Source organism: Copadichromis virginalis, linkage group LG18 (assembly GCF_057382275.1).
Source record: "Copadichromis virginalis isolate Kocher_CV1m ecotype Utaka linkage group LG18, C_Virginalis_male_GT1.1, whole genome shotgun sequence".
In the NCBI taxonomy this organism is placed as follows: Eukaryota; Metazoa; Chordata; class Actinopteri; order Cichliformes; family Cichlidae; genus Copadichromis; species Copadichromis virginalis.
The window spans coordinates 5008748-5032495 of NC_140635.1; the positions used below are offsets into that span (position 1 = coordinate 5008748).

Here is a 23748-nt window from a genome sequence, read left to right on the forward strand (position 1 = left end):
TGAGAGATCCCGAGTTAAGTTTGAAGACGTTGGTTTGGCGGTATCGGTTGTTGTTGCAATAATGTCTTCAGTTCAGCATCTGAGAGAGTTTATCAAGGAGAGATTAAATGCTGCTACAGAAGAAATCTTCTCAGAGTTTGAAAAAACAATCGTCCGGTATGAGGAGGAGATCCGTCAGCTAATACCGCTGGATATCAGACCCGGGATAAAGTCACACAATACAGGTGTGTAAATTTGTGGAGGCGTGGGGGGTTGCGGGATTGTGTGATTTACTTGGGCATGATCTAAATGCTTTGCATAAATGCATTGATCTAAACTAGTAATACACCCCAGTAAAGTGTATGCAGCTATATCTGTGCAGTGTTGAGAAGGTTACTCTTAAAATGTTTTCTACTACAGATTACAAATAAATGGCCCAAATGTAGTTTGAGTAACTTAAAATACATTTCAATGTGAATAATGTATTCTGAATACTTTGGTTTGGATTACTTGATATATTTTCCATTCTTTTTACAACTACATGAATGCACTATTGTCATGTGAATTATTGCTATTACTGAAGGCTACTAGCCACCTGTTACGCTCCTGTTTAGCCCCTAATCTCCTGAGTATGTTCAGCTGGTGCTAATTGGCCCCACCTAGTCTGGTGTTGATAAAAGCATACCTGAGGCAGGCTTTCAGGAAGCTCACTAGTCTTTGCCTTGGTAGCCATTTTAGCCAACCTGCTATGCCAATTTGAGATAAAACCTCTATCTCACTAACACTCTGGTATTCATCTCCTTTTTACTGTTGCGGCTCTTGAGCCGGTTTTCTGAGAGTCCATCCTACCTGACGAATCATCGTACCCATTGTTTCTGCGCATGCGCACAATACGAAATAAAGTTGCGAGCCGTCTTACCTTTGTGAAAATCAGCTAGAAAAATACTCTGACTGATAAAATTCAGTGCCAAACCATCCTGCCTTTGTGAATGTGACCTACTAGCATACTTTAACAGCTAAATTAAGTGGCAAATCGTCTTACCTTTGTTAATCTGAGCTAGAAACATACTCTGACTGGTAAAATCAAGTGCCACACCATGATACCTTTGTGACTGTGACCTACAACCATACTTTAATGTGTAAAATGTAGTGGCAAACCATCCTGGGCTTATGAATATGAGCTACAAGTATACTCTGATGGGCAAAGTTAAGTGGCAAACCGTCATACCTACTTAAATTTGTGGTGAAATTACTCTGTGAAAGCAGAAATGTGCACAAACTACTTAAGGTAGGACGTTTTGCCAAAGTAGGATGGTTTGTCAGAACACCGTAATGTCGTATAGAAAAAATATTCCCACCAAGCACACTCACCAATATTTTGTTTTCGAACTCCATTGCAGTTATTTCACACATTAAACCTTTGATAGAAAATAATAAAACAAAAGTAAACTGCAATAAATTACAGGTAGCAGTAAAACTAATAACTCTTTTATGCTATGTCCACACCAACATGGGTATTTTTCTATGCATTTGGTCCTTTCGTCCGCACGTAAACAGCGTTTCGAATCACCAAAAAGGTTGGAGAAAACTCAGTTTTTGCATTTACCTGTGGTCGACGAATACGGAGTTCATCGCACAATGTCAGAGATGTGTGCCTTTCACATCACGCTGTGCGCCATGTTATTGTTTACATGAGATTAATTTCTGCAATGGCAGATTCAAAATACTGTTAATCTTACTATCTGCAGTTTTTACACACTTGCATATACACAAGCAGCTATTGTCCCTCCATTTAGAAAGGTGGAGGTGTCATGGTGTAATTATTTTACGTGTAGTTTTTCTTTTCCCCTGTGTAATAATAGTCAACATTGCTATCAAAAAGTGGGTTCAAAAACATAAACAACTGTGGGATACTGTTTGTGCATGATTTGGACAGCCTAGCGCATCCTCCCGATGCAGGGGAAACAAATTCTGTTGGGGGTACCTACTGTAGGAGCCATATGAGTTGTTCCTTTTTTGACTAAGTGGGTTGGTTTAAATGGACTCACTGTATTGGTGCACGGGTGTGGGGCATGTCTCATGGGCAGTGTTGGGAAGGTTACTTTTAAAATGTATTCCGTTACAGAATACAGAATACATGCCCCAAAATGTATTCTGTAACGTATTCCGTTACGTTACTCAATGAGAGTAACGTATTCTGAATACTTTGGATTACTTAATATATTATCGTGCTTTTTACAACAACGTGAATGTACTATTGCTGTGTGATTTATTACTATTACTGAAGGTCCGCGACTCCGAACTGTAGTAAAGGGACCTCTGACTAATACGGCGGGGTCCCTGTCGGCTCGTAGCCGAAAAATAGCTTTACTTTGTTGTGTGGGTCAATTTTTCTTGCGAGAGACAGAGAGAGGCGTTGAAAGACTGCTCCAACGGAACTTATTGTTTTCGGAGGAAAACACGAACACGGTGTACAGTCGAGTCTTAATAGCTTACTTACAACTGGGCTCGTCAGGCACTCTTCTTGGCTGCAGTGGTTGTTATTATTATATTTACATGCTTCCAGCTCCCGTTTTTCCTCGACGACAACTCGTACCTTTCCACTCGCCTTTTTCTCCCTCCTCGCGCTCACAGACACATAACGTGTATGGCAGTGCATTCTCCCTGCAACACGGACTATACTGCCCATGATGCTGCATTCTTTAGAGCTATGCTTGTAGCATTCTGCCTGTTAGCTTAGCACAACAACAACAACGAAAAGGCGCTCTCTCACCCAGGAAACACAGTCGCAGAAAGAGAGAGAGAGCGTCGCCCTGTAACCATGGCAACCGTAACGCTGCCGCCTGGAACGAAAGAACGTAGCTGTCAAACAAAACCCAAACAGTCCTGACCCGCGACAAAATGAAACAGGAAAGTACCGCAGTGTAATCCATTTATTTCAACAAAGTAACTGTATTCTGAATACCATCTTTTTAAACGGTAACTGTAATGGAATACAGTTACTCATATTTTGTATTCTAAATACGTAACGGCGGTACATGTATTCCGTTACTCCCCAACACTGCTCATGGGTGTGGTAGATGATAAATGTGGTTGCACTCACCTGTTCACAGCACCTGATGTTGATGAGCAGAAAGGTAGGGTGAGCATGAGGCAAAACTTTCTGTTGATTGCAGCTTGAGCGCAGCTTGAATGATCTTGATGTATTTTAACTGGAACTGAATGGTTTTTGTATATTTGTGCACTAATTGATGCAATGAACCAGGTTGTAATTTGACATAGTAGTTAGTGCAGTTATTGGAGAGTTGCAGTTATTGGTTTGTGCAGTCTGTGCATTTGTTTAATAGTTAATCCCATGTGCTGATTTATATATTGGACAGTTGCATGTGGAATAAAAGGAGCAAATGGTACAGAAGTGTATTTTATGCGTTTATTGTTGCGCGTCATCTGTGTCCTCATGTTTAGCCTGCCGCGGCCATAGGTTGGAGGAGCCGCAATACCTACCTTGGCACATGTGCAGGTGAAGCCAAAGGCACGCTATGCTTCATCATATTTTCTAGTCTTTGGCTTTGAAGGAAGTTGGTTTGGAAACATATTCGGCGATGCTTCAACCTCTGCTTTGTGTTTTGTGTGGGAGCCCAGTCAAAAAAACCTGTCCGTTATTCTAGCAGTGTCCAAGCATTCTTTTCCTTTTTTTTTTTTTTTTTTTTTTTCCTTTTAACATTCCCCCTGCAATGGCTCTGCGCCCCCCACTTTGGGAACCCCTGTAGTAGGCTAACGTTGTGCAATGTGACGAAATATATCTGATGATGAAATTAAAACATCTATCGTTTTGAATTTCAATTCAATTCAATTTTATTTATATAGCGCCAAATCACAACATAAGTCGCCTCAAGGCGCTTCATAGATACAGAGAAAAAACCCAACAATCATATGACCCCCCTATGAGCAAGCACTTTGGCAACAGTGGGAAGGAAAAACTCCCTTTTAACAGGAAGAAACCTCCGGCAGAACCAGGCTCAGGGAGGGGCGGCCATCTGCTGCGACCGGTTGGGGTGAGAGAAGGAAGACAGGATAAAAGACATGCTGTGGAAGAGAGACAGAGGTTAATAACAGATATGATTCAATGCAGAGAGGTCTGTTAATACATAGTGAGTGAGAAAGGTGACTGGAAAGGAAAAACTCAATGCATCATGGGAATCCCCCGGCAGCCTATGTCTATTGCAGCATAACTAAGGGAGGATTCAGGGTCACCTGGTCCAGCCCTAACTATATGCTTTAGCAAAAAGGAAAGTTTTAAGCCTAATCTTAAAAGTAGAGATAGTGTCTGTCTCCCGAATCCAAACTGGAAGCTGGTTCCACAGAAGAGGGGCCTGAAAACTGAAGGCTCTCCCTCCCATTCTACTTTTAAATACTCTAGGAACAACAAGTAGGCCTGCAGAGCAAGAGCGAAGTGCTCTAATAGGGCGATATGGTACTACAAGGTCATTGAGATAAGATGGGGCCTGATTATTTAAGACCTTGTATGTGAGGAGCAGGATTTTGAATTCAATTCTGGATTTAACAGGAAGCCAATGAAGGGAAGCCAAAACAGGAGAAATATGCTCTCTCTTTCTAGTCGCTGTCAGTACTCTTGCTGCAGCATTTTGGATTAGCTGAAGGCTTTTCAGTGAGTTTTTTGGACATCCTGATAATAATGAATTACAGTCGTCCAGCCTGGAAGTAATAAATGCATGAACTAGTTTTTCAGCGTCACTCTGAGACAGGATATTTCTAATTTTAGAGATGTTGCGCAAATGGAAGAACGCAGTCTTACATATTTGTTTAATATGTGCATTGAAGGACCTGTCCTGGTCAAAAATGACTCCAAGGTTCCTCAGAGCGTTACTGGAGGCCAAGGTAATGCCATCCAGAGTAAGAATCTGCTTAGATACCATATTTCTAGGCTTTTCAGGGCCGAGTACAATAACCTCAGTTTTATCTGAATTAAGAAGCAGAAAGTTAGCGGCCATCCAGGTCTTTATGTCTTTAAGACATTCCTGCAGTTTAACTAATTGGTGTGTGTTATCTGGCTTCATGGACAGATAGAGCTGGGTGTCATCTGCATAGCAGTGAAAATGTATGCTATGTCTTCTAATGATACTGCCTAAGGGAAGCATGTATAATGTAAACAGAATTGGTCCTAGCACTGAACCCTGTGGAACTCCATAATTAACCTCAGTGTGTGAAGAGGACTCTCCATTTACATGCACAAACTGGAGTCTATTAGATAGATATGATACAAACCACTGCAGTACAGTACCTGTAATACCTACAGCATGTTCTAATCGCTCTAATAGGATATTATGGTCGACAGTATCGAATGCTGCACTAAGGTCTAGCAGGACAAGCACAGAGAGGAGTCCACTGTCAGAGGCCATAAGAAGATCATTTGTAACCTTCACTAAAGCTGTTTCTGTGCTGTGATGAGCTCTGAAACCTGACTGAAACTCTTCAAATAAACCATTCCTCTGCAGATGATCTGTTAGCTGTTTGACAACTACTCTTTCGAGGATTTTTGATATGAAAGGAAGGTTGGAGATTGGCCTATAATTAGCTAAGACTGCTGGGTCTAGAGATGGCTTTTTGAGTAAAGGTTTAACTACAGCCAGCTTGAAGGCCTGTGGTACATAGCCGATCATTAGAGATAGGTTGATCATATTTAAGATCGAAGAATTAATTAATGGCAGGACTTCTTTGAGCAGTTTTGTAGGAATGGGGTCTAAAAGACACGTTGATGGTTTGGAGGAAGTAATTATTGAAGTTAACTCAGAAAGATCAATTGGAGAAAAAGAGTCTAACTTAACATCAATGGTACTAAGAGTAGCTGTAGATAATATTACATCTGTGGGATGATTACTGGTAATTTTTTCTCTAATGATAAAAATTTTATTTGTGAAGAAGTTCATGAAGTCATTACTAGTTAACGTTAAAGGGATGGTTGGCTCAAAAGAGCTCTGACTTTTTGTCAGCCTGGCTACAGTGCTGAAGAGAAACCTGGGGTTGTTCTTATTTTCTTCAATCAGTAATGAATAGTAAGATGTTCTGGCTTTGCGGAGGGCTTTCTTATAAAGCAGCAAACTATTTCTCCAGGCTAAATGATGATCCTCTAGATTTGTGACACGCCATTTCCTCTCCAGATTACGAGTCATCTGCTTTAGGCTACGTGTTTGAGAATTATACCACGGAGTCAGGTACTTCTGATTTGAGGCCTTAGTTTTCACAGGAGCTACAGTATCCAGAGTCGTACGTAGTGAGGAGGTGAAATTATTAACAAGATAATCGACTTCTGTTGGGGTAGCGTTCAGATAGCTGCTCTGCTCTATGTTGGTACAGGGCATTGAAGATGATAACAGTGGGTGGATTATATTCTTAAACTTAGTTACAGCGTTTTCAGAAAGACATCTACTGTGATAAAGTCTACTCTCCACCGCTGTGTAATCAATTATTGTAAATGTTATCAGGAAATGATCAGACAGGAGAGGGTTTTCAGGAAACACTGTTAAATGTTCAGTTTCTATGCCATATGTTAAAACAAGATCTAGAGTGTGATTAAAGTGGTGGGTGGGTTCTTTTACATTTTGAGAGAAACCAATTGAGTCTAATAACAGATTAAACGCCATGTTGAGGCTGTCATTTTTAGCATCTACATGGATGTTAAAATCACCCACAATAATTATTTTATCTGAGCTGAGAACTAAATCAGATAAAAAGTCTGAGAAATCAGACAAACTCTGTGTAAGGCCCAGGTGGACGATAGATGATAACAAGTAAGACTGGTTTCTGAGTTTTACAGCTGGGGTGGACAATGTTAAGCATCAGGCTTGACACACTATTGTTTGTTTTGTGGTGTCGCAAAACACATTTACAGCAATATTTTTTTCATTGGTTTCTTCACTGGCTATCAATCAAGATGAGGCAGAACCTGGTAGCTCCAAACAGAAGGACCAGCCAAAACAAATTGAGGATGTTATTCCTAAACCAGGGGCTCCCCCTGTAGGATGGACATTGTTTGGTTATGATAAATCTTACACGGATTAGAAAACTCAAACGCAAATTATGCCGCAAAGCGGTCTCCACCACCGACTCGAACACGACATTTCTGTTCGACCACCAATCATTTGAAAGGTTGTGGAGAGAGTTTATAGATGAGAAGCAAAAAAGAGCTGTCAGGTGCTCAAAATAAACCTTAGACTCAAGTGTAAGAACAAGCGGCCGTTACAACTTATATCTAAAAATATATGGTTTAATGCGTTGGTCAAAACACAAAGACTTCCAGTCTGCCGTCTTAAAGTACTTTAAGCTTTCATGATCATATTCAGATCATGCTACTGTTCGTTCATTTGTTTGTTTATTCACATTGTGTGATGATCACTGGCACTCGCATCTAAAAATTAGACTCTGTACGGTTATCAACATCACCCAATGAACACATGACTATGAGTGAATGTTTCTGTGGCAGCATCTGCAAGAATGCAAGAGCCCTTGAAACCATAAGCTAAATTCTCAATAGGTGACCCCTTTTAATCCTTCTTGATCTTTATTATTATCACATTCGTCACTATTTTCTTGTGTCCCTTTGTTGAACACGAAGGTCTGGATGATCAGCAGGTCAGTGACCAGGAAAGGAGCTCCAGTCTGGACCAGCAGAACACGGAGCCTTCAAAGATTAAAGAGGAACAGGAGGAAATCTCCATCAGTGGGGAAGGAGAGCAGCTTGAACTGAAGCAGGAAGCTGAAGGGATTCATGTCTGGACCGGAGAACGGCTGGATTTGTTGTGCAATCCTGGAGTAAAGCTGACCAGAATAGGTATGTAAAAGTGTCATATACAGATTTCATAATATAGAAATGAATAGGACTCATCAAAATGTCACAAAGACACATGGCGTGCATTACCGCCTGGGATACTGCCTCACTGAAGACATGTTTTCTGTTAGCACAGTAAAATAAAACCTGGATTTCAAATCTTCTGTTTAATAAAAAACAAAAAATTCCACCAGATTTAAGTCATGTTAGTCCAGAACTGTACACAGTATGTAGAAAAATGTTGAGACGATGAAAACTGGATTATTGGCCACAAGGACCAAGTTGGAGTGGCAAGCTGTATGCCTCATAAATGATGACTTTCTGCATGTAGACAGAAATCTCCGCTGTTCACTGCATGAGAGAGAATATTTGAATATTGCTCGCATATAGAATAGAATTCAAGTTTGTCATTGCACATGTCACAGGTACAAGGCAACAAAATGCAGTTTGCATCCATCCAGAAGTGCTTTAGCCATGATATAGATATATTACAAATAGATATTAGCAATAATATAGATATGTGAGTATATTACAGAAATGGGTCTATTATGGTATGTTATAATGTACACGGTATGAAGTATGTTATGAATATGCTATATCTATAAGTATGTACAGGCTGTAGTGAGTACAAGCTATGAACAGGATATAAATATAAAAAACTATACAGAAATATGAGATATACAGAAATGTGAACTATGCAGGTTATAAACAGTTGTAGATTTAAAAAATTATCTTATTGTACAGAATGACTATTTACACAGAATTATACAGTAGTGCAGTTAAGATAAGTGAGGGTGTGGATAATTTCTACAGAGGCTATATAAAGTGCTAGTGGTTGTGAGTGGTGGTTCAGTCCATGTTATTATTGTGTGTATGAGGAGTTGTCCTGTGTGTGTGTGTGTGTGTATGTCCAGTCCATGTGTTAACGTGGGTCAGATGTCAGGAGGCAGAGTTCAGGAGTCTGACAGCTGTGGGGAAGAAGCTGTTCCGGTACCTGGTGGTCTTAGTCCGGAGGCTCCTGTAGTGCCTCCCAGAGGGCAGGAGGGTGAAGAGTCCATGTAATGGGTGACTGGGGTCTTTGATGGATTTTCCCAGTCATTTTCAGACACCGCGTCCTGTAGATGTCTTTTATGGCAGGAAGTGGTGCTCCGGCGATGCGCTGGGCAGTTTTCACGACCCTCTGCAACGCCTTCTGGTCCGAGACAGAGCAGTTCCCGTACCAGACTGTTATACAGTTGGTCAGGATGCTCTCGATGGTGCAGCGATAGAAGTTCACCAGGATGTCTGAGGACAGGTGGTTCTTCCTCAGAGTCCTCAAGAAGAAGAGGCGCTGGTGAGCCTTCTTGACCAGCTTGGAGCAGTTGGTCGTCCAGATGAGATCCTCAGAGATGTGGACTCCCAGGAACTTGAAGCTGCTCACACGCTCCACAGCCGTCCCCTTAATGTGGATGGGTGGATGTGGGTCAGCATTCCTCCTGTAGTCCACGATGAGCCCCTTGGTCTTCTCAGTGTTAAGCAGCCGGTTGTTTGTGTCGCACCACTCAGCCAGACGATCTACCTCCTCCCTGTAGGCGGCCTCACCGTTGTCACTGATTAGGCCAATCACCGTGGTGTCATCTGCAAACTTAATGATGGTGTTAGAACCACCAGCAGGTCTGCAGTCGTGGGTGAAGAGGGAGTAGAGGAAAGGGCTCATCGCGCAGCCTTGTGGTACACCGGTGTTCATTGTGATTGTAGTTGAGCAGTGGTTATCCACCTGGACATGTTGGCGGCGGTTGGTCAGGAAGTCCAGTAACCATTTGCACATGAGGGAACTGATGCCCAGGTCTGAGAGACCTGCTCACAGTGTAACTTTTTTTCTTGTGTGTTGTGTCCATCAAGACCTCCCACAGCAACGTGATTGTAAGGAAAATGAGGAACTGGATGACCCGCAGGTATGTAGCCAGGAGAGGAACTCCAGTTTGGACCAGCAGGACACAGATCCTCCACAGATTAAAGAGGAACAGGAGGAAATCTCCATCAATCATGAAGAAGAGCAGCTTGCACTGAAGCAGGAAACCAAAAGCGGCATCATCTGGACCGTGCAGCAGCTGGGCATCATGTGGAACCCTGAAGTAAAGTTGCACAGAATAGGTATGCAAAACCTTAATAGATCTAATTCACGTTGGGTCCTAATGAGACCTCAGAGATATGTTATAGAGGCACATGACAAATCTAAGGACAAACTGCAACAAGGAAACTGACGTAATATTCTAAGAGCCAAAATGTCTAGCCCTCACAGTGTCGCCCTTGTCAGGACTGTCCTAAGTTGGAAATAATACAGTTGAGTACAAGAGAGAGGAAGACACCCTACAATGAGTTGAAACATTGTTCCTGCATATACATTTTTGTCATTCATATTGTCACTTTGTTTGTCCCTCACGAATTGCAGTCATCACTCCTTCTGCCACATTTTTCAAGTGACCTATATTTGATATCAACGTGTAAAAAAAAAAAAAAAAAAAAAAAAAAAAAAACAAAAAAAAAAAAAAAACACAAACCTTAAATTATGCTTTTGGTGTGCCACCTCTGTTTTCAGTAGCCCGCATATGTCCACCCATATGAACAAAATTCGAGAGACACCCCTATACATTATGACCGAGTACATCCACTGGACCTTTTGTGGATAACATAATTATCCCCATTAGGACTGAACAATCAGTTTAAAATATTGATTTGACACTGAGCTTTTAACAAACCACACAACAATATGGTAGTTGTGCCCTTGTGCCATGTGTTTCTGGTTCTTTCTTTTTCTGTCCCTTTGGATTCCAGCACAAGGCCTGTGCAGTGATGTTATTGGTGGATTTCCTGATTGTGTGGCCAATCCATCATCACTTTCTTTCAGAACTGGTATTGCTATTGGTTCCTAGTTTGTTCTTGACTACATTTTTTTTTCTTTTTTTTCTTTTTTTTTTTTTTTTTAATCTTCCCTGGCCACTGGATACAGTGTATTTGCTGCAAGCAGATGTTGATCAATGTCTATAACATCTGCTTGCTCCATGTTTATGAACTATAGAGATGTATAGGTTTGACCCTGATTTTAAAAATGCTCCGCTTGGTGGAATTTCTGACCTCTTGAGTTTCAAACATCTTTTTAACTTCTGTTTCTTTTTTCTTTCTTTTTTATAATATAATATACACCAACAAGTGGCCACCTGTAAATAAAACATACAAACAGATTTTAAGAGAATGCTAAGTGCCTTAACAGTACTGACCTTATAAAAGCATACAAGAGAAGAAAATGTACAAACAGGGTTCCATTGCACTAAGAATCATGAAACTCTCATTCCTTGTGTGAGGTGATATGGCATTATTAAAGAAAAGTCTCTCATATCCTATTAAAAAAAAAAAAAAAAACAACTCCCACTATGATTTGTGCATAAATGATTCTTCAGTTTGTCTAACATGGCCTCCTTCACTCGGTTCATTTCTATTTTATTCATATAGGGAAATACAGTGGGATGCAAAAGTTTGGGCAACCTTGTTAATAGTCATTATATTCCTGTATAAATCGTTGGTTGTTACAATAAAAAAATGTCAGTTAAATATATCATATGGGAGACACACACAGTGATATTGAAGTGAAATGAAATTTATTGGATTTACAGAAAGTGTGCAATAATTGTTAAACAAAATCAGGCAGGTGCATAAATTTGGGCACCACAAAAAAGGACATGAAATCAACATTTTGTGGATCTGCCTTTTGCAGAAATTACAGCCTCTAAATGCTTCCTGTAGGTTCCAATGAGAGTCTGGATTGTGGTTGAAGGTGATTTGGACCATTCCCCTTTACAAAACATCTCTAGTTCATTCAGGTTTGGCTTCCGAGCATGGACAGCTCTCTTTAACTCACACTCCAGATTTTCAGTAATTTTCAGGTCTGTGGACTGAGATGGCCATTCCACAACGTTGTACTTGTTCCTCTGCATGAAAGCCTTAGTGGATTTTGAGTAGTGTTTCGGGTCGTTGTCTTGTTGAAAGATCCAGCCCCGGCGCAGCTTCAGCTTTGTCACTGATTCCTGGACATTGGTCTCAAAGACATTAGTCTTTGAGACCTTTTTTCAAAAAGGTCTCAAAGACTTTAGAGTCAGACCTGTTACAGATTGTCAACTTTTCCTTAATGTCAGGTGTTTCCAGAACCACTAAAAACTGCTGTAATCAAACCTATACTGAAAAGGGACAATCTTGACAAGACACAAATGAAAAACTACAGGCCGATCTCAAATCTCCCATTTTTAAGTAAGATCATTGAAAAAGCAGTTTCTCAACAGCTCAATTACTTCTTAAAACAGAATAACTGCTATGATGCCTTCCAGTCAGGTTTTAGACAGAACCACAGCACTGAAACCGCTCTGACAAAAGTGTTTAATGACATATGTCTGAACACAGACAGTGGAAAAATGTCAGTCCTAGTTTTACTGGATCTCAGTGCAGCATTTGATACAGTTGACCACAACATATTACTCAAACGACTGGAGAACTGGGCAGGTCTTTCAGGAACTGTACTAAACTGGTTCAAAACATACTTAGAAAACAGGAAATACTTTGTATCAATAGGTAACGTCACATCTGAGCAGACTAGTATCACATGTGGAGTTCCCCAAGGTTCCATCTTGGGACCCCCTCTGTTTAACATTTACATGCTCCCACTGGCACAGATTATAAAGAACAACAAAATAAACTACCACAGCTATGCAGATGACACACAAATATATATCTGGCCTATAAAGCTCTGAATGGTTTAGGACCAAAATACATCAGTGACCTCCTAACCCAGTATGAACCTTCCAGATCCCTCAGGTCATCTGGATCTGGTCTCTTATCAGTTCCCAGAGTCAGAACCAGACACGGAGAAGCTGCATTCAGCTTTTATGCTCCTTATATCTGGAACAAACTCCCAGAAAGCCTCAGATCAGCTGAAACACTCAGTTTATTTAAATGCAGGTTGAAGGCTCACCTATTCTCAGCTGCATTTGAATAAAGCACCAAATCCACACTTTTAAGCTTAAATTTCAAAACGTACATTAACTACTGATCTTATCTATTTCTAATTTTATCTGTTTTGATTTTATATACTGTTTTGTTTGTTTGTTAATTAGTTAAGCTTAAATTTCAAAACGTACATTAACTACTGATCTTATCTAGTTCTAATTTTATCTGTTTTGATTTTACATACTGTTTTGTTTGTTAAGTGGGTTAGAGCTCTGGGTAGCTCCCCAACTGGGTCTAGAGAGTATTTTAAATTCAGGGAATTTAAAATAGAAAGTAGCTCGTCCACAGAAGGACTGGTAGCTCCCCTTACGATAAGGGTTCAGATCGTGCGAACAGGTGTGAAATGTGTGTTTAGTTTTGTTTGTTTGCTTGTTTTAATCAATTTTAAATCATACTTTTTATTTGTTTTTGTTTCTAATGTCTCTGTAAAGCACTTTGAATCACCTTGTTGTTGAATTGTGCTATACAAATAAATTTGCCTTGCCTACAGGATCTGCTGATACTGAGTGGAATCCATGTGTCCCTCAACTTTGACAAGATTCCCAGTCCGTGCATAACACCTCTTGTTATGCCCAAATAGCTCATTTTTAGTTTCATCAGCCCACAGCACCTTATTCCAGAATGAAGCTGGCTTGTCCAAATGTGCTTTAGCAAACCTCAATCGGCTCTGTTTGCGCTGTGGGTGGAGAAAAGGCTTCCTCTGCATCACTCTTGCATACAGCATCTCCTTGTGTAAAGTGCCTGAAATGGTTGAACGATGCACAGTGACTCCATCTGCTGCAAGATGATGTTGTAGGTCTTTGGTGCTGGTCTGTGTGTTGACTCGGAATGTTCTCACCAATCGTCGCTTCTGTCTATCCGAGATTTTTCTTGGTCTGCCACTTTGAGCCTTAACTTGAACTGAGCCTGTGGTCTTCCATTTTCTCAATATGTTCCTAACTGTGGAAACGGACAGCTTAAATCTCTGAGACAACTTTCTGTATCCTTCTCCTAAACCATGATGGTGAACAGTCTTTGTCTTCAGGTCATTTGAGAGTAGACCCCCATGTTGCTACTCTTCAGAGAAAATTAAAAAAGGGGAGGGAAACTTACAATTGACCCCCTTAAATACTATTTCTCATTATTGGATTCACCTGTAAATGTAGGTCAGGGGTCACTGAGCTTACTAAGCCAATTTGAGTTCCAATAATTAGTTCTAAAGGTTTTGGAATCAATAAAATGACAACAGTGCCAAAATTTATGCACCTGCCTGATTTTGTTTAAACAATTATTGCACGAGGCAGGGCTGCCCACTCTCCCCTTCACTGTTTGCAATTTCTATTGAACCACTAGCAGCAGCAATTAGACAGAATTCAGTAATTAAGGGCATAAAATGCAAGAACGTGGAACTTAAAATCAGCCTTTATACAGATGTGTTACTTTCTCTCCAAAACTCACAAACCAATATCTCTGGCGTGATTGAATTGATAAAGTCTTGCAAGAATATCAGATTACTCAATTAACTGGCCAAAATCTACAGTCCTTCCGATTAATTGCTCCTTCCATTATTCTTCTTCTACACCACTGCAATCGGGGAAATATAAAATATTCAGGTATTAACGTTTTTCCCAAGCTTACAGATCTAACTAAATTAAACCATATCCCACTTTTAAACAAAGTAGAAGGTGATATGGCTAGGTGGAAATGTCTACCCATATCACTCATGGGAAGGGTTGCCGCTATTAAAAATGATGGTCTTACCAAAAATAAATTATTTATTCTCAATGATCCCAACTAAACCACCACAAGATTGGGTCAGGTCTCTAGATTCATGTATGTCCAAATTCCTTTGGAAAAATAAACTCCCAATTGTTAGCTTAAAAACACTACAAAAGACCAAGGATAAAGGAGGATTAGAACTACCTAACTTTCAGCACTACTTCTTCAGTTTATCTCAGGATGGCTAAAACATACCTTCTTAGACGAACCTTGTCTAGAGGTAGAACAAGCACTTTGCAATAATCTAGAGATTTCAGACCTAACATTTATCAGCTCAAATATCCAACGACATGAATGCTTTAAAAGCGTCTGCATCAGCTCTTCTCTGACAGCATGGTGGGAGTTTCTAAAATTGACGGCGTCTTCATTAATCCCATGCAAACGTACACCTATCTGGAACAACCCTGACATATTACAAAACAATAATATGATAAACTTCTCAGATTGGAGTGGTAAAGGAATCAAATACTTAGAACATATATTAGAAGGAACAGAATTTATTCCATTTGACAGACTAGTTACACAATATGGGATCAACAAGAAAAGCTTTTTAGAATATCAACAAATTAAATCCATAGTAAAAAAGAAATTCAAACCGGGTCAAGTTGAACTAAAAACACCACCAAGTGTGGTTCAATTTCTTACTCTTAAAACCCTCAAATTACTTTCCAAAATATACAGAATGCTTTCTGACACACACAAATGGGAAGCAGATTTATCAGTTAACTTAGACCAAAACTTCTGGTCTCATATATACTTAACAACCTTTCATTTAATTAGAAATCCCAGTCTTCAATTAATTCAATACAAAATATTACATAGAGTGCACTATACAGGTCATCGGATGTCATAGTTTGGTCCCACATTCGCTGTTGTGATTGGTGTGGGGGTAGCGACAGGCTTGGGGCGTCGGGGGATTCCCCAGGAGCATCTTCCTTGGAGGGCTCAACCCGGGGTTGCGGTCATGGCCTGTTTAGGGCTCTGTTGGCTCTTAGGCGACGGTTTCCTCGTGGCTGCGTGCAGCGGGGCTTGGGGAGGGTCTGTGCTGACGGACGTGGGTTACTGACCTGGTAGCCTGGCTGCCCTTGGGTGGGTCCAGGATGGGCATGAGGTTCTCGGGGTGCTCAGTCTGTGGGCTGGGGCCCTGGCTGGGCCTTGGGGGCTTGGGTCCTGGTTGGTGTGTTGCTGGGGTTGTGGGCGGGTGGGTGTATGGGAGCCCAGCCCTGGCGCAGGGTGCTGCCAGTGCATCGAGCCACCTGGGGGGCTCTTCAACTGGTGGGGGAGATTGTCACATCTTGCAGGAGGTCTCCTCTCTTCAGGAACTCACTCTGCAGGAGGGGGAGATATAGGAGAGATGGAGGAAGATCTCAGCCTGAGTGTCTATTGTCTTGTGTAGTCTGGAAGATGAGTGGATGACGGGGTGGGTGCAGTTTTCTGTGGTGGGGTCGGGTGGGCTGTCCCGGGCTCTGTGGGGCTGGGCGGCACTGCTGAACTGGGCCCCGGTCCGGATGGGCCTGGGGCCCCGGTCCGGATGGGCCTGGGGCCCCTTTCCCTGGCGGGTTGCGGGGAGGCATCTCCCCCTCTGTCCCCTTCTGGCCTCCTGTGTCTCAATTTTATCCCACAACTTAGACATTCACATTACTCACACTCTCATTACACATACATATAGGATCTTGGGTGTACATCAGGGTGTACAACCTCACCCCTGGCGTCGTTGCCTACCTCTCAATTTTAAATACACATAGACATTGAAGGCTATCGGGGGAGGGCTATGCGCTTTCCTGCTGCTCTCTGGCAGGTAGCTCCATGCCCTCCTGGGTTTTAAATGCACCTTAGAACACACATGCATCAACACTACATATGAGCGGGCGGAGCGAGGCTTGGAGTCTTCACACACCCCCGTTCTCTGCGGCCTTTTGGAACGTGGGGGCTAGGAGGAGGAGTTGGCCATCCGATTGGGTTCTGGAATGTGGGGCCTCCGTGCTGCTGCCGAGTCAGGGCAGTCTGCTTCTCTCCACCCCAGGGAAAACTGTAACACTACCTAGGTTTGGGTGCAGTTTCCCCCTCCAGGGGCAAGGGTACCAAGACCTGGGGCTTAGAGTACCCTTGGGGAGTGTGATTGTGTGTATAGTGTCTCTCTATGTCTGTCTCCACGTCGGTTGAGTGTGAAGTGCACATGAGAGCATGAGGGTGGAAATGGATGTTTGTATCTGTGTGTGCCTGTTTGTCTGTGTCTATATGTCAGGTTGGGTATCAGACGCCACCTCTCTAGGGACATCTCAGGCCCTCCAAGGTATGGAGGCCTATCTCCCCCCACCACTTCCCCTGCCAGTGGCAGACGCCCTCAGACATCTGTGCATTGGTGGTTCGGAATAATCTTCCTCTTCACATTAGGCAATCGACATCAGTGATGGTTTTTAAATCCAGATTGAAAACGCATTTTTATTCACTGGCTTTTGATTCAGTGGTTGACTGACTTGTATTTTATTGTTTTCGCTATGTTTATTATTTTATCGTATTTATTATTCTTATGGTATCTATTATGTTTCTGTTGTTCAGCACTTTGGTCAGCCTTGTGTGTTTTTAAAGTGCTATATAAATAAACAATGATGATGATGATGCTCCGTGGCTGCTGAGTGACCCCTCATGGGGGGCTCTCCTCAGCTCTTTCTGGGATAGTGCTGCGGCTGCCCCTCTGTTGGTCTTCCCTGGTCTCTTGTGTTCTGAGGGCCTCTGGAGTCTTGATCTCCTCCATACCTGCTTCATGTCCTGGAGGACGGGGCTGTGGCTCCCCACACCCACTAGCAGATCATTACATAAAGGAACCTTTTAAATACAAGCGTGCTCATGCTCACAGGTGTACACACGGGTACTCACACACACCAACTACACCCTTTTTGGCTCCTACCTCAAAGCACAGTGTGCGCTGTCGATCTTACGTGCTGCACGATAATGTTTAATATTTAGTATTTACTGTTATATTCCCATAGATCAGACTTTCCCAAAGTGTGTGGCCTGCCCCCTAGCGGGTGCGCAGAGCCATGGCGCGGGATGAAAAGGGGGGGGTGGGGGAGAAACAACGCTTGGACACTGCTAGCACGGGCGCCTACAGAAACTCAAAGCAGGAGATGAAGCATAGCTGAATATGTTTCCAAACCAACTTCATTCTAAGCCAGAGACTAGTAAATATGGTGAAGCATATCTTCCCTTTGGCTTAACCTGCACAAGTGCCAAGGTAGGCCTCCTCAGCAGAATTGCTTTTTCCCTTCGTCGGGAGCAGCGGTGGGGTGTTTAAATCACAGACAAACAGTATCCCATATTCGTGATTTTTAGTTCACAAACACTTGTTGTAATGACTAACTATTCCTGACATTTTGGAGATATACATACTATACTTTATACAGTAAAGTTACAGTAATATCAGGCTGATCCTGCCACGATTTGTTCCCCCGGTTCAAATCACGGACAAACAGTATCCCAGTTTGTTTTTAAACCTATTTTGTACAGAGGCATTTTTTGAAAAATGTATTGATAGCAATGTTGAATATTATTACAGAGGAAAAAAACAACTACACGTAAAATAATCACATTGTGACACCTCTGCCTTTGTAAATGGAGGGACAGTAACTGCGTGTAAAACCTGCAGATAGTCAGATTAATAGTATTTCGTCTCTATCTGCCATTCTGCAATTCATCTCATGTAAACAACGTGGCGCACATACCTTTGACGTTGCGTGACGAACTCTGTATTCCTCGTCCACACGTAAACGCAAAAAAGGAGTTTGAAAAAAATCTCAGTTTTTGGTGATTTGAAACGCCGTTTACATGTGGACAAAACAGCTGCGTTTTCAAAAATACCCGTGTAGGTGCGGACGTAGCGTAAATTAGTTGGTAGTTTATTTTCTTACTACCTGTAATTTATTGCAGATTACTTGTATTTGCTTAATTGTTTACTAAATGTTTGAGGTGTGAAATAAACCGTAATGGAGCAAAATATGGGTGTGTGTGGTTGGAGGATGTGTTAGTGCGTGCATGCGGGGGGGCGCGAACATTTTTCTTGTAAAACAAAAGGGGACCCACCAAAAAAAGTTTGGGAACCACTGCCATTTTTCTTTCTCAACAGGTGATCCAGGTGATTGATACATGTATTTTTTGTCTGCTTATTTTGTTTTTTGTTTTTTGCCCTTTATCACCGTTCCTCTTCCCTGCTATTTTTCTTTCCCTCTTTCTTTCTCCCCTTTCTTTTCCCCAGTCAAGTCTGTCCCGTATTTAGCAAGTGAAAATAAAATAAAATAAACAAAAGGTGAATCAAATAGACCATTACGGCAAGACTGGGATGGTCCATTTGGTAAATTAAATCCGTTGGGCAGCTTTCTTCACTTTTAGACAATAATTCTGATGGCAAAAGAGCCAAACGGGACAGGCAACCCCCCCCCCCCCAAAAAAAATCAAAACAATTATTGCACTTTCTGTAAATCCAATGAACTTCAATTCACTTCTCAAATATCACTGTGTCTCCTATATGATATATTTAACTGAGAATTTTTTATTGTAACAAACAACGATTTATACAGGAAAATAATGACTATTAACAAGGTTGCTCAAACTTTTGCATCCCACTGTAATCCCAACAACAGTGTCCTGAAGGGGGTTTATACTGTAAGGTAGGGCTGCCACGACTTGTCGACTAGTCACGATTACGTCGACTATCAAAATCAAATGGTAAATGGCCTGTATTTGTATAGCGCTTGACTAGTCCCTATTGACCCCAAAGCGCTTTACACATCCAGTCATCCACCCATTCACACACACATTCACACACTGGTGATGGCAAGCTACATTGTAGCCACAGCCACCCTGGGGCGCACTGACAGAGGCGAGGCTGCCGGACACTGGCACCACCAGGACCTCTGACCACCATCAGTAGGCAACGGGTGAAGTGTCTCGCCTAAGGACACAACGGCCGAGACTGTCCAAGCTGGGGCTCTAACTGGCAACCTTCCGATTACAAGGCGAACTCCCAACTCTTGAGCCACGAAATCAAATCCTTCAGAGGCTGCATTTGTAGGCCGATTGCGTTACAGCGACTCGACGAAGGCTGTCCAAATTCAAAGAATCCTCCAACTGCGGCCGGCAAATGTCCTTCATTTCCAGATTTGAAGGATGGGTCGGGTGTATCCTTCGCTGCCCAACCTATCCCAGGATTCATAGCGTGGCCCAGCCAATTCCAGTTTCCAACAATGGCAGCAGCTTCTTAGTTTTAATATTACCTTTATTACTCCTTCTGAAGCTCAATAAGGATAAAACTGAAATCCTCCTTATTGGCACCAAATCCAACCTTTTGAAGGCAAACCACTTCTGACTCACTATCGATAACTCCAGTTTTCCCTTCTCCTCAGGTTAAGAGCCTTGGTGTCATCCTAGACTGTTCACTTTCCTATAAATCTCACATCAATAATCTCACCTGTTCTGCCTATTTCCATCTACGCAACATTAACAGATTTCGTCCTTCTCTTGTCACCCAGTCTACATCCATTCTTGCCCAGTCTTGTTACCTCCCGCACTGACTACTACAACTCTCTCTTGCATGGTCTCCCCCAAAAATCCCTCCGTAAGATTCAACTGGTTCAGAACTCTGCTGCTCACATTATCACCAGAACTGCCTCCTACCAGCACATCACCCCTGTTCTTCAGGAACTTCACTGGCTCCCAGTGAAATTCTGGATATTCCACAAGCTTCTTCTGCTCATCTTCAAGGCCATTCATAACCTCGCACCTCCTTACCTTTCTGACCTGTTAACCACTACCTTTTCTGTCCGCTCACTTTGATCTTCTTCTTCTATCCAGCTTTCTGTGCCTTCCTTCCGCCTCACCATGATGGGAAGCAGAGCTTTTAGCTGAACTCTATACCCCCAGGTATAAGAAAGATTGGTTCTCTCACCCAGTTTAAATCTCAATGAGCCTAATCAGGGCCACCTGATCCAGCCATAAATGTATGCTTTATCAAAAAGGAAAATTTTTTTAAGCCTAATATTTTTTTTATTTTTTTATTTTTTTAAAAAGAGTGTCTGTTTTCCGAATCCAAACTGGCAGCTTTTTCCACAGAAGAGGGACCTGAAAGCTGAAGGCTCTACCTCCCATTCTCCCCAACTTTAAGGCAATGAATGGTTAATCTAAACAATAAATAAATCCTGAAGTGAGTGTCCTGTAAAGTTTTTAAATAATTTTAAGCAAACTTTTAAATGTTTTGTGCACTTTGATAACAAAATTTAAGAGATACCACTTTGTGTGTGTGTGTGTGTGTGTGTGTGTGTGTGTGTGTCTGTCTCTTTATTTTCTCATCGTAGATGATCTGTCTAAGCCATATGCTTAATGGTTAAGCTTACCTTGTAATTTCTCAAATGTATGTTTTTTTGATATGTCCCTTAAGATTTTCCACAACATGACTGTAAGGACGAGGATGGGCTCACAACTCAGCAGGTCTGTAACCAGGAGAAGAACTCCAGTCTACACCAGGAGGATCCTTCACAGATTAAAGAGGAACAGGAGGAACTCTGTACCACTGAAGTGGAAAAAACGGTTGTTCTAAAGCAGGAGACTGAAACTTTTCCTGCTCGTGAAGAAAGTGGCCACAGTGAACCAGAACCAAGCAGTGACCAGCTCCATTCTCACAAATCTCCTGACGCAGATCAGGATGAAATCAAGGATGGTAACTCGCACAGAAATGAGTGGGAGCAAATCGTATCAGGCCCGAGTGTTCAAAATTCCGAGACAGCACATTTATGTAGCACCTGTGGGAAAAGATTTTTTTGGAAGTCAAAGTTAACTAGACACATGCAAATTCACACAGGTGAGAAACCACATTCTTGCAGCACCTGTGGGAAAACGTTTAATCAGAAAAGCCATTTGAAAGTACACATGGAATTCCATGCAAATGAAAAACGATATTCCTGTAGCACTTGTGGGAAAAGATTTTATATAAAATCAAATTTGAGAAGCCACATGCGAATTCACACAGTTGAGAAGCCATATTCTTGTACCATTTGTGGGAAAAGATTTAGGTGGACGTCAGATTTGAGTAGACACATCAGAATTCACACAGGTGAGAAGCCACATTCTTGTAGCACCTGTGGGAAGAGATTTAGTTTGAAACACATTTTGAATATGCACATGCAAATTCACACAGGTGAGAAGCCACATTGTTGTTGCACCTGTGGGAAAAGATTTACTACGACGGGTCAGTTGAAGAGACACATGCGAATTCACACAGGTGATAAGCCACATTGTTGTTGCACCTTTGGGAAAGGATTTACTCAGAGGGGTCAGTTGAAGAGACACATGCGAATTCACACAGGTGAGAAGCCACATTGTTGTGGCACCTGTGGGAAAAGATTTACTACGAAGGGTCAGTTGAAGATACATATGCGAATTCACACAGGTGAGAAGCCACATTGTTGTGGCACCTGTGGGAAAAGATTTACTACGAAGGGTCAGTTGAAGATACATATGCGAATTCACACAGGTGAGAAGCCACATTGTTGTTCCACCTGTGGGAAAAGGTTTATTCAGAGGGGTCAGTTAAAGACACACATGCGAATTCACACAGGTGAGAAGCCACATTCTTGTAGCAATCTAGAAAAGATTCAGGTAGAGGGAAACTTGAAATAACACATGCCAGTTCACAAAAGTGAGAAACCACACTGTTTCAGCACCTGTGTGAAACATTTTAGTTCTCCAGTACAGTTGAAAATGCAATTAGGAAAAGATGCTACATGCTAAGTTTCATTCTTAGAAAATGGTGGTGGTAGAACACATAAACAGTGTTTGGGTCATTGAAAACTGAAAATTTAAAAAGGCTTTCGGAAGCTCAGTTTCTGTTTTGACACATGGACAAGACAAACTTTTTGTCTTGTCCACCATAAAATGTGTGCACCTTTATCACCTTTTTCTGACATCATTGTTTTATAGTTTATAGGCTTTGTCTTTGCTGAAGTTTCTTCATTTTCTTTGGCATGGCCTCGACAGTGCTTGAGATATTTTTAGTGTCTTGATGTAAAAATAACTATTTCTCCAAAACGCACTTGGAAATATCAGTTTAAAAAAACTACCCATGTAGTAGTTGGATTGACATTATGGCAAGTGCTTTTCAGATGGAAAGGGAATATTTTAGGGAATGACAATGTTGACAAGTTGATCTGTTTTCAAATTGTCTGTGATCCATATTTTAAGCTCATTTATTATTTATATTTATAACATAACTTATGGACTAATGTGTCATTTTAACAGTGTTGTGTTCCATTTTGACATTAAACAATCCAGTTTAAGATTGTAGATAATTCAGTTTAAAGATAAAATATTGATAATTATATAATAAAGGAGGAGGAGCTGGTGACTCATCTCCCATAAAGGAGCTCAGAAGTTCCCTGGGAGTCTTCATCTTTATTTATCTTTGTTTGCTTTTGGCCTCCATGTGCTTATGTCAAACATACTAGAGAGCTTTTTTTTTTTTTATTTTATCTTGTATGTTCAATTAAAACTGTTGGCATCAAACTTTACATCTCCTGTAAATTTTGTGTTTTGGTTTAAATTGTGTTCCAAAACCCTGAATCAACATCTTTCCAGCCTGTAGAAATTCTGAAAAGCCTTTAAAACATGCGACTGCACAATCCTGCTGCTCTTTGAAAACTAACAGTACTTCCAAACGAGCTGTTAAACAGGGCTTTGTGTGATCTGCCTTTTGGTGAAGCAACTGGCCAGGAAGATTCAACACATTCAAAGGGCTTTATCATACTAAGTTCATTGATTCTCGTCCTCACTTTCCTTTCCAGGTCCTCAACTGTACTCCATCAATGTCTTCTGAAGTTGTGTTTCAGAACAAAAGTGGAGCACATAACAGCAAACACTGAACACACAACTCCCCTGTCTGCTAAGAGCATGTCTTCCTTTTTCATACCACCATCGGTGACATGAAAAAAGATTATTCAAACAAATCTGCAATGGTATTTTCAGATCAACTTAGACAATTAAACATTACAGTGGACTTATTTAATGCGGTCAACAATTCCTTAGGAGGTACCCAACATGAATTTAAAATAGCATGCAATTTAAGAACACACCCCTCCCTCTCGGAG

The 23748-nt window shown here is 41.5% G+C and overlaps 1 protein-coding gene across 1 annotated transcript; it reads left to right on the forward strand.

The window, feature by feature from the left end:
• On the forward strand, window positions 1-23109 carry LOC146687048 (uncharacterized). Its single transcript, XM_085437979.1, has 4 exons — window positions 1-224; window positions 7613-7828; window positions 9707-9958; window positions 21048-23109. Exons 1-4 carry the CDS (start codon window positions 62-64, stop codon window positions 22283-22285), a joined length of 1869 nt encoding a protein of 622 aa, XP_085294105.1. The 5' UTR covers window positions 1-61; the 3' UTR covers window positions 22286-23109.
• Window positions 23110-23748: the final 639 nt, after the last annotated feature.

Excerpts from the sequence above, each read along its gene's own strand:
- LOC146687048 (XM_085437979.1), top strand. The coding sequence starts at position 62 with ATGTCTTCAGTTCAGCATCTGAGAGAGTTTATCAAGGAGAGATTAAAT. Across the intron at positions 7,829-9,706 it reads AGTAAAGCTGACCAGAATAG|ACCTCCCACAGCAACGTGAT; the intron begins GTATGTAAAAGT and ends GTGTCCATCAAG. Across the intron at positions 9,959-21,047 it reads AGTAAAGTTGCACAGAATAG|ATTTTCCACAACATGACTGT; the intron begins GTATGCAAAACC and ends ATGTCCCTTAAG.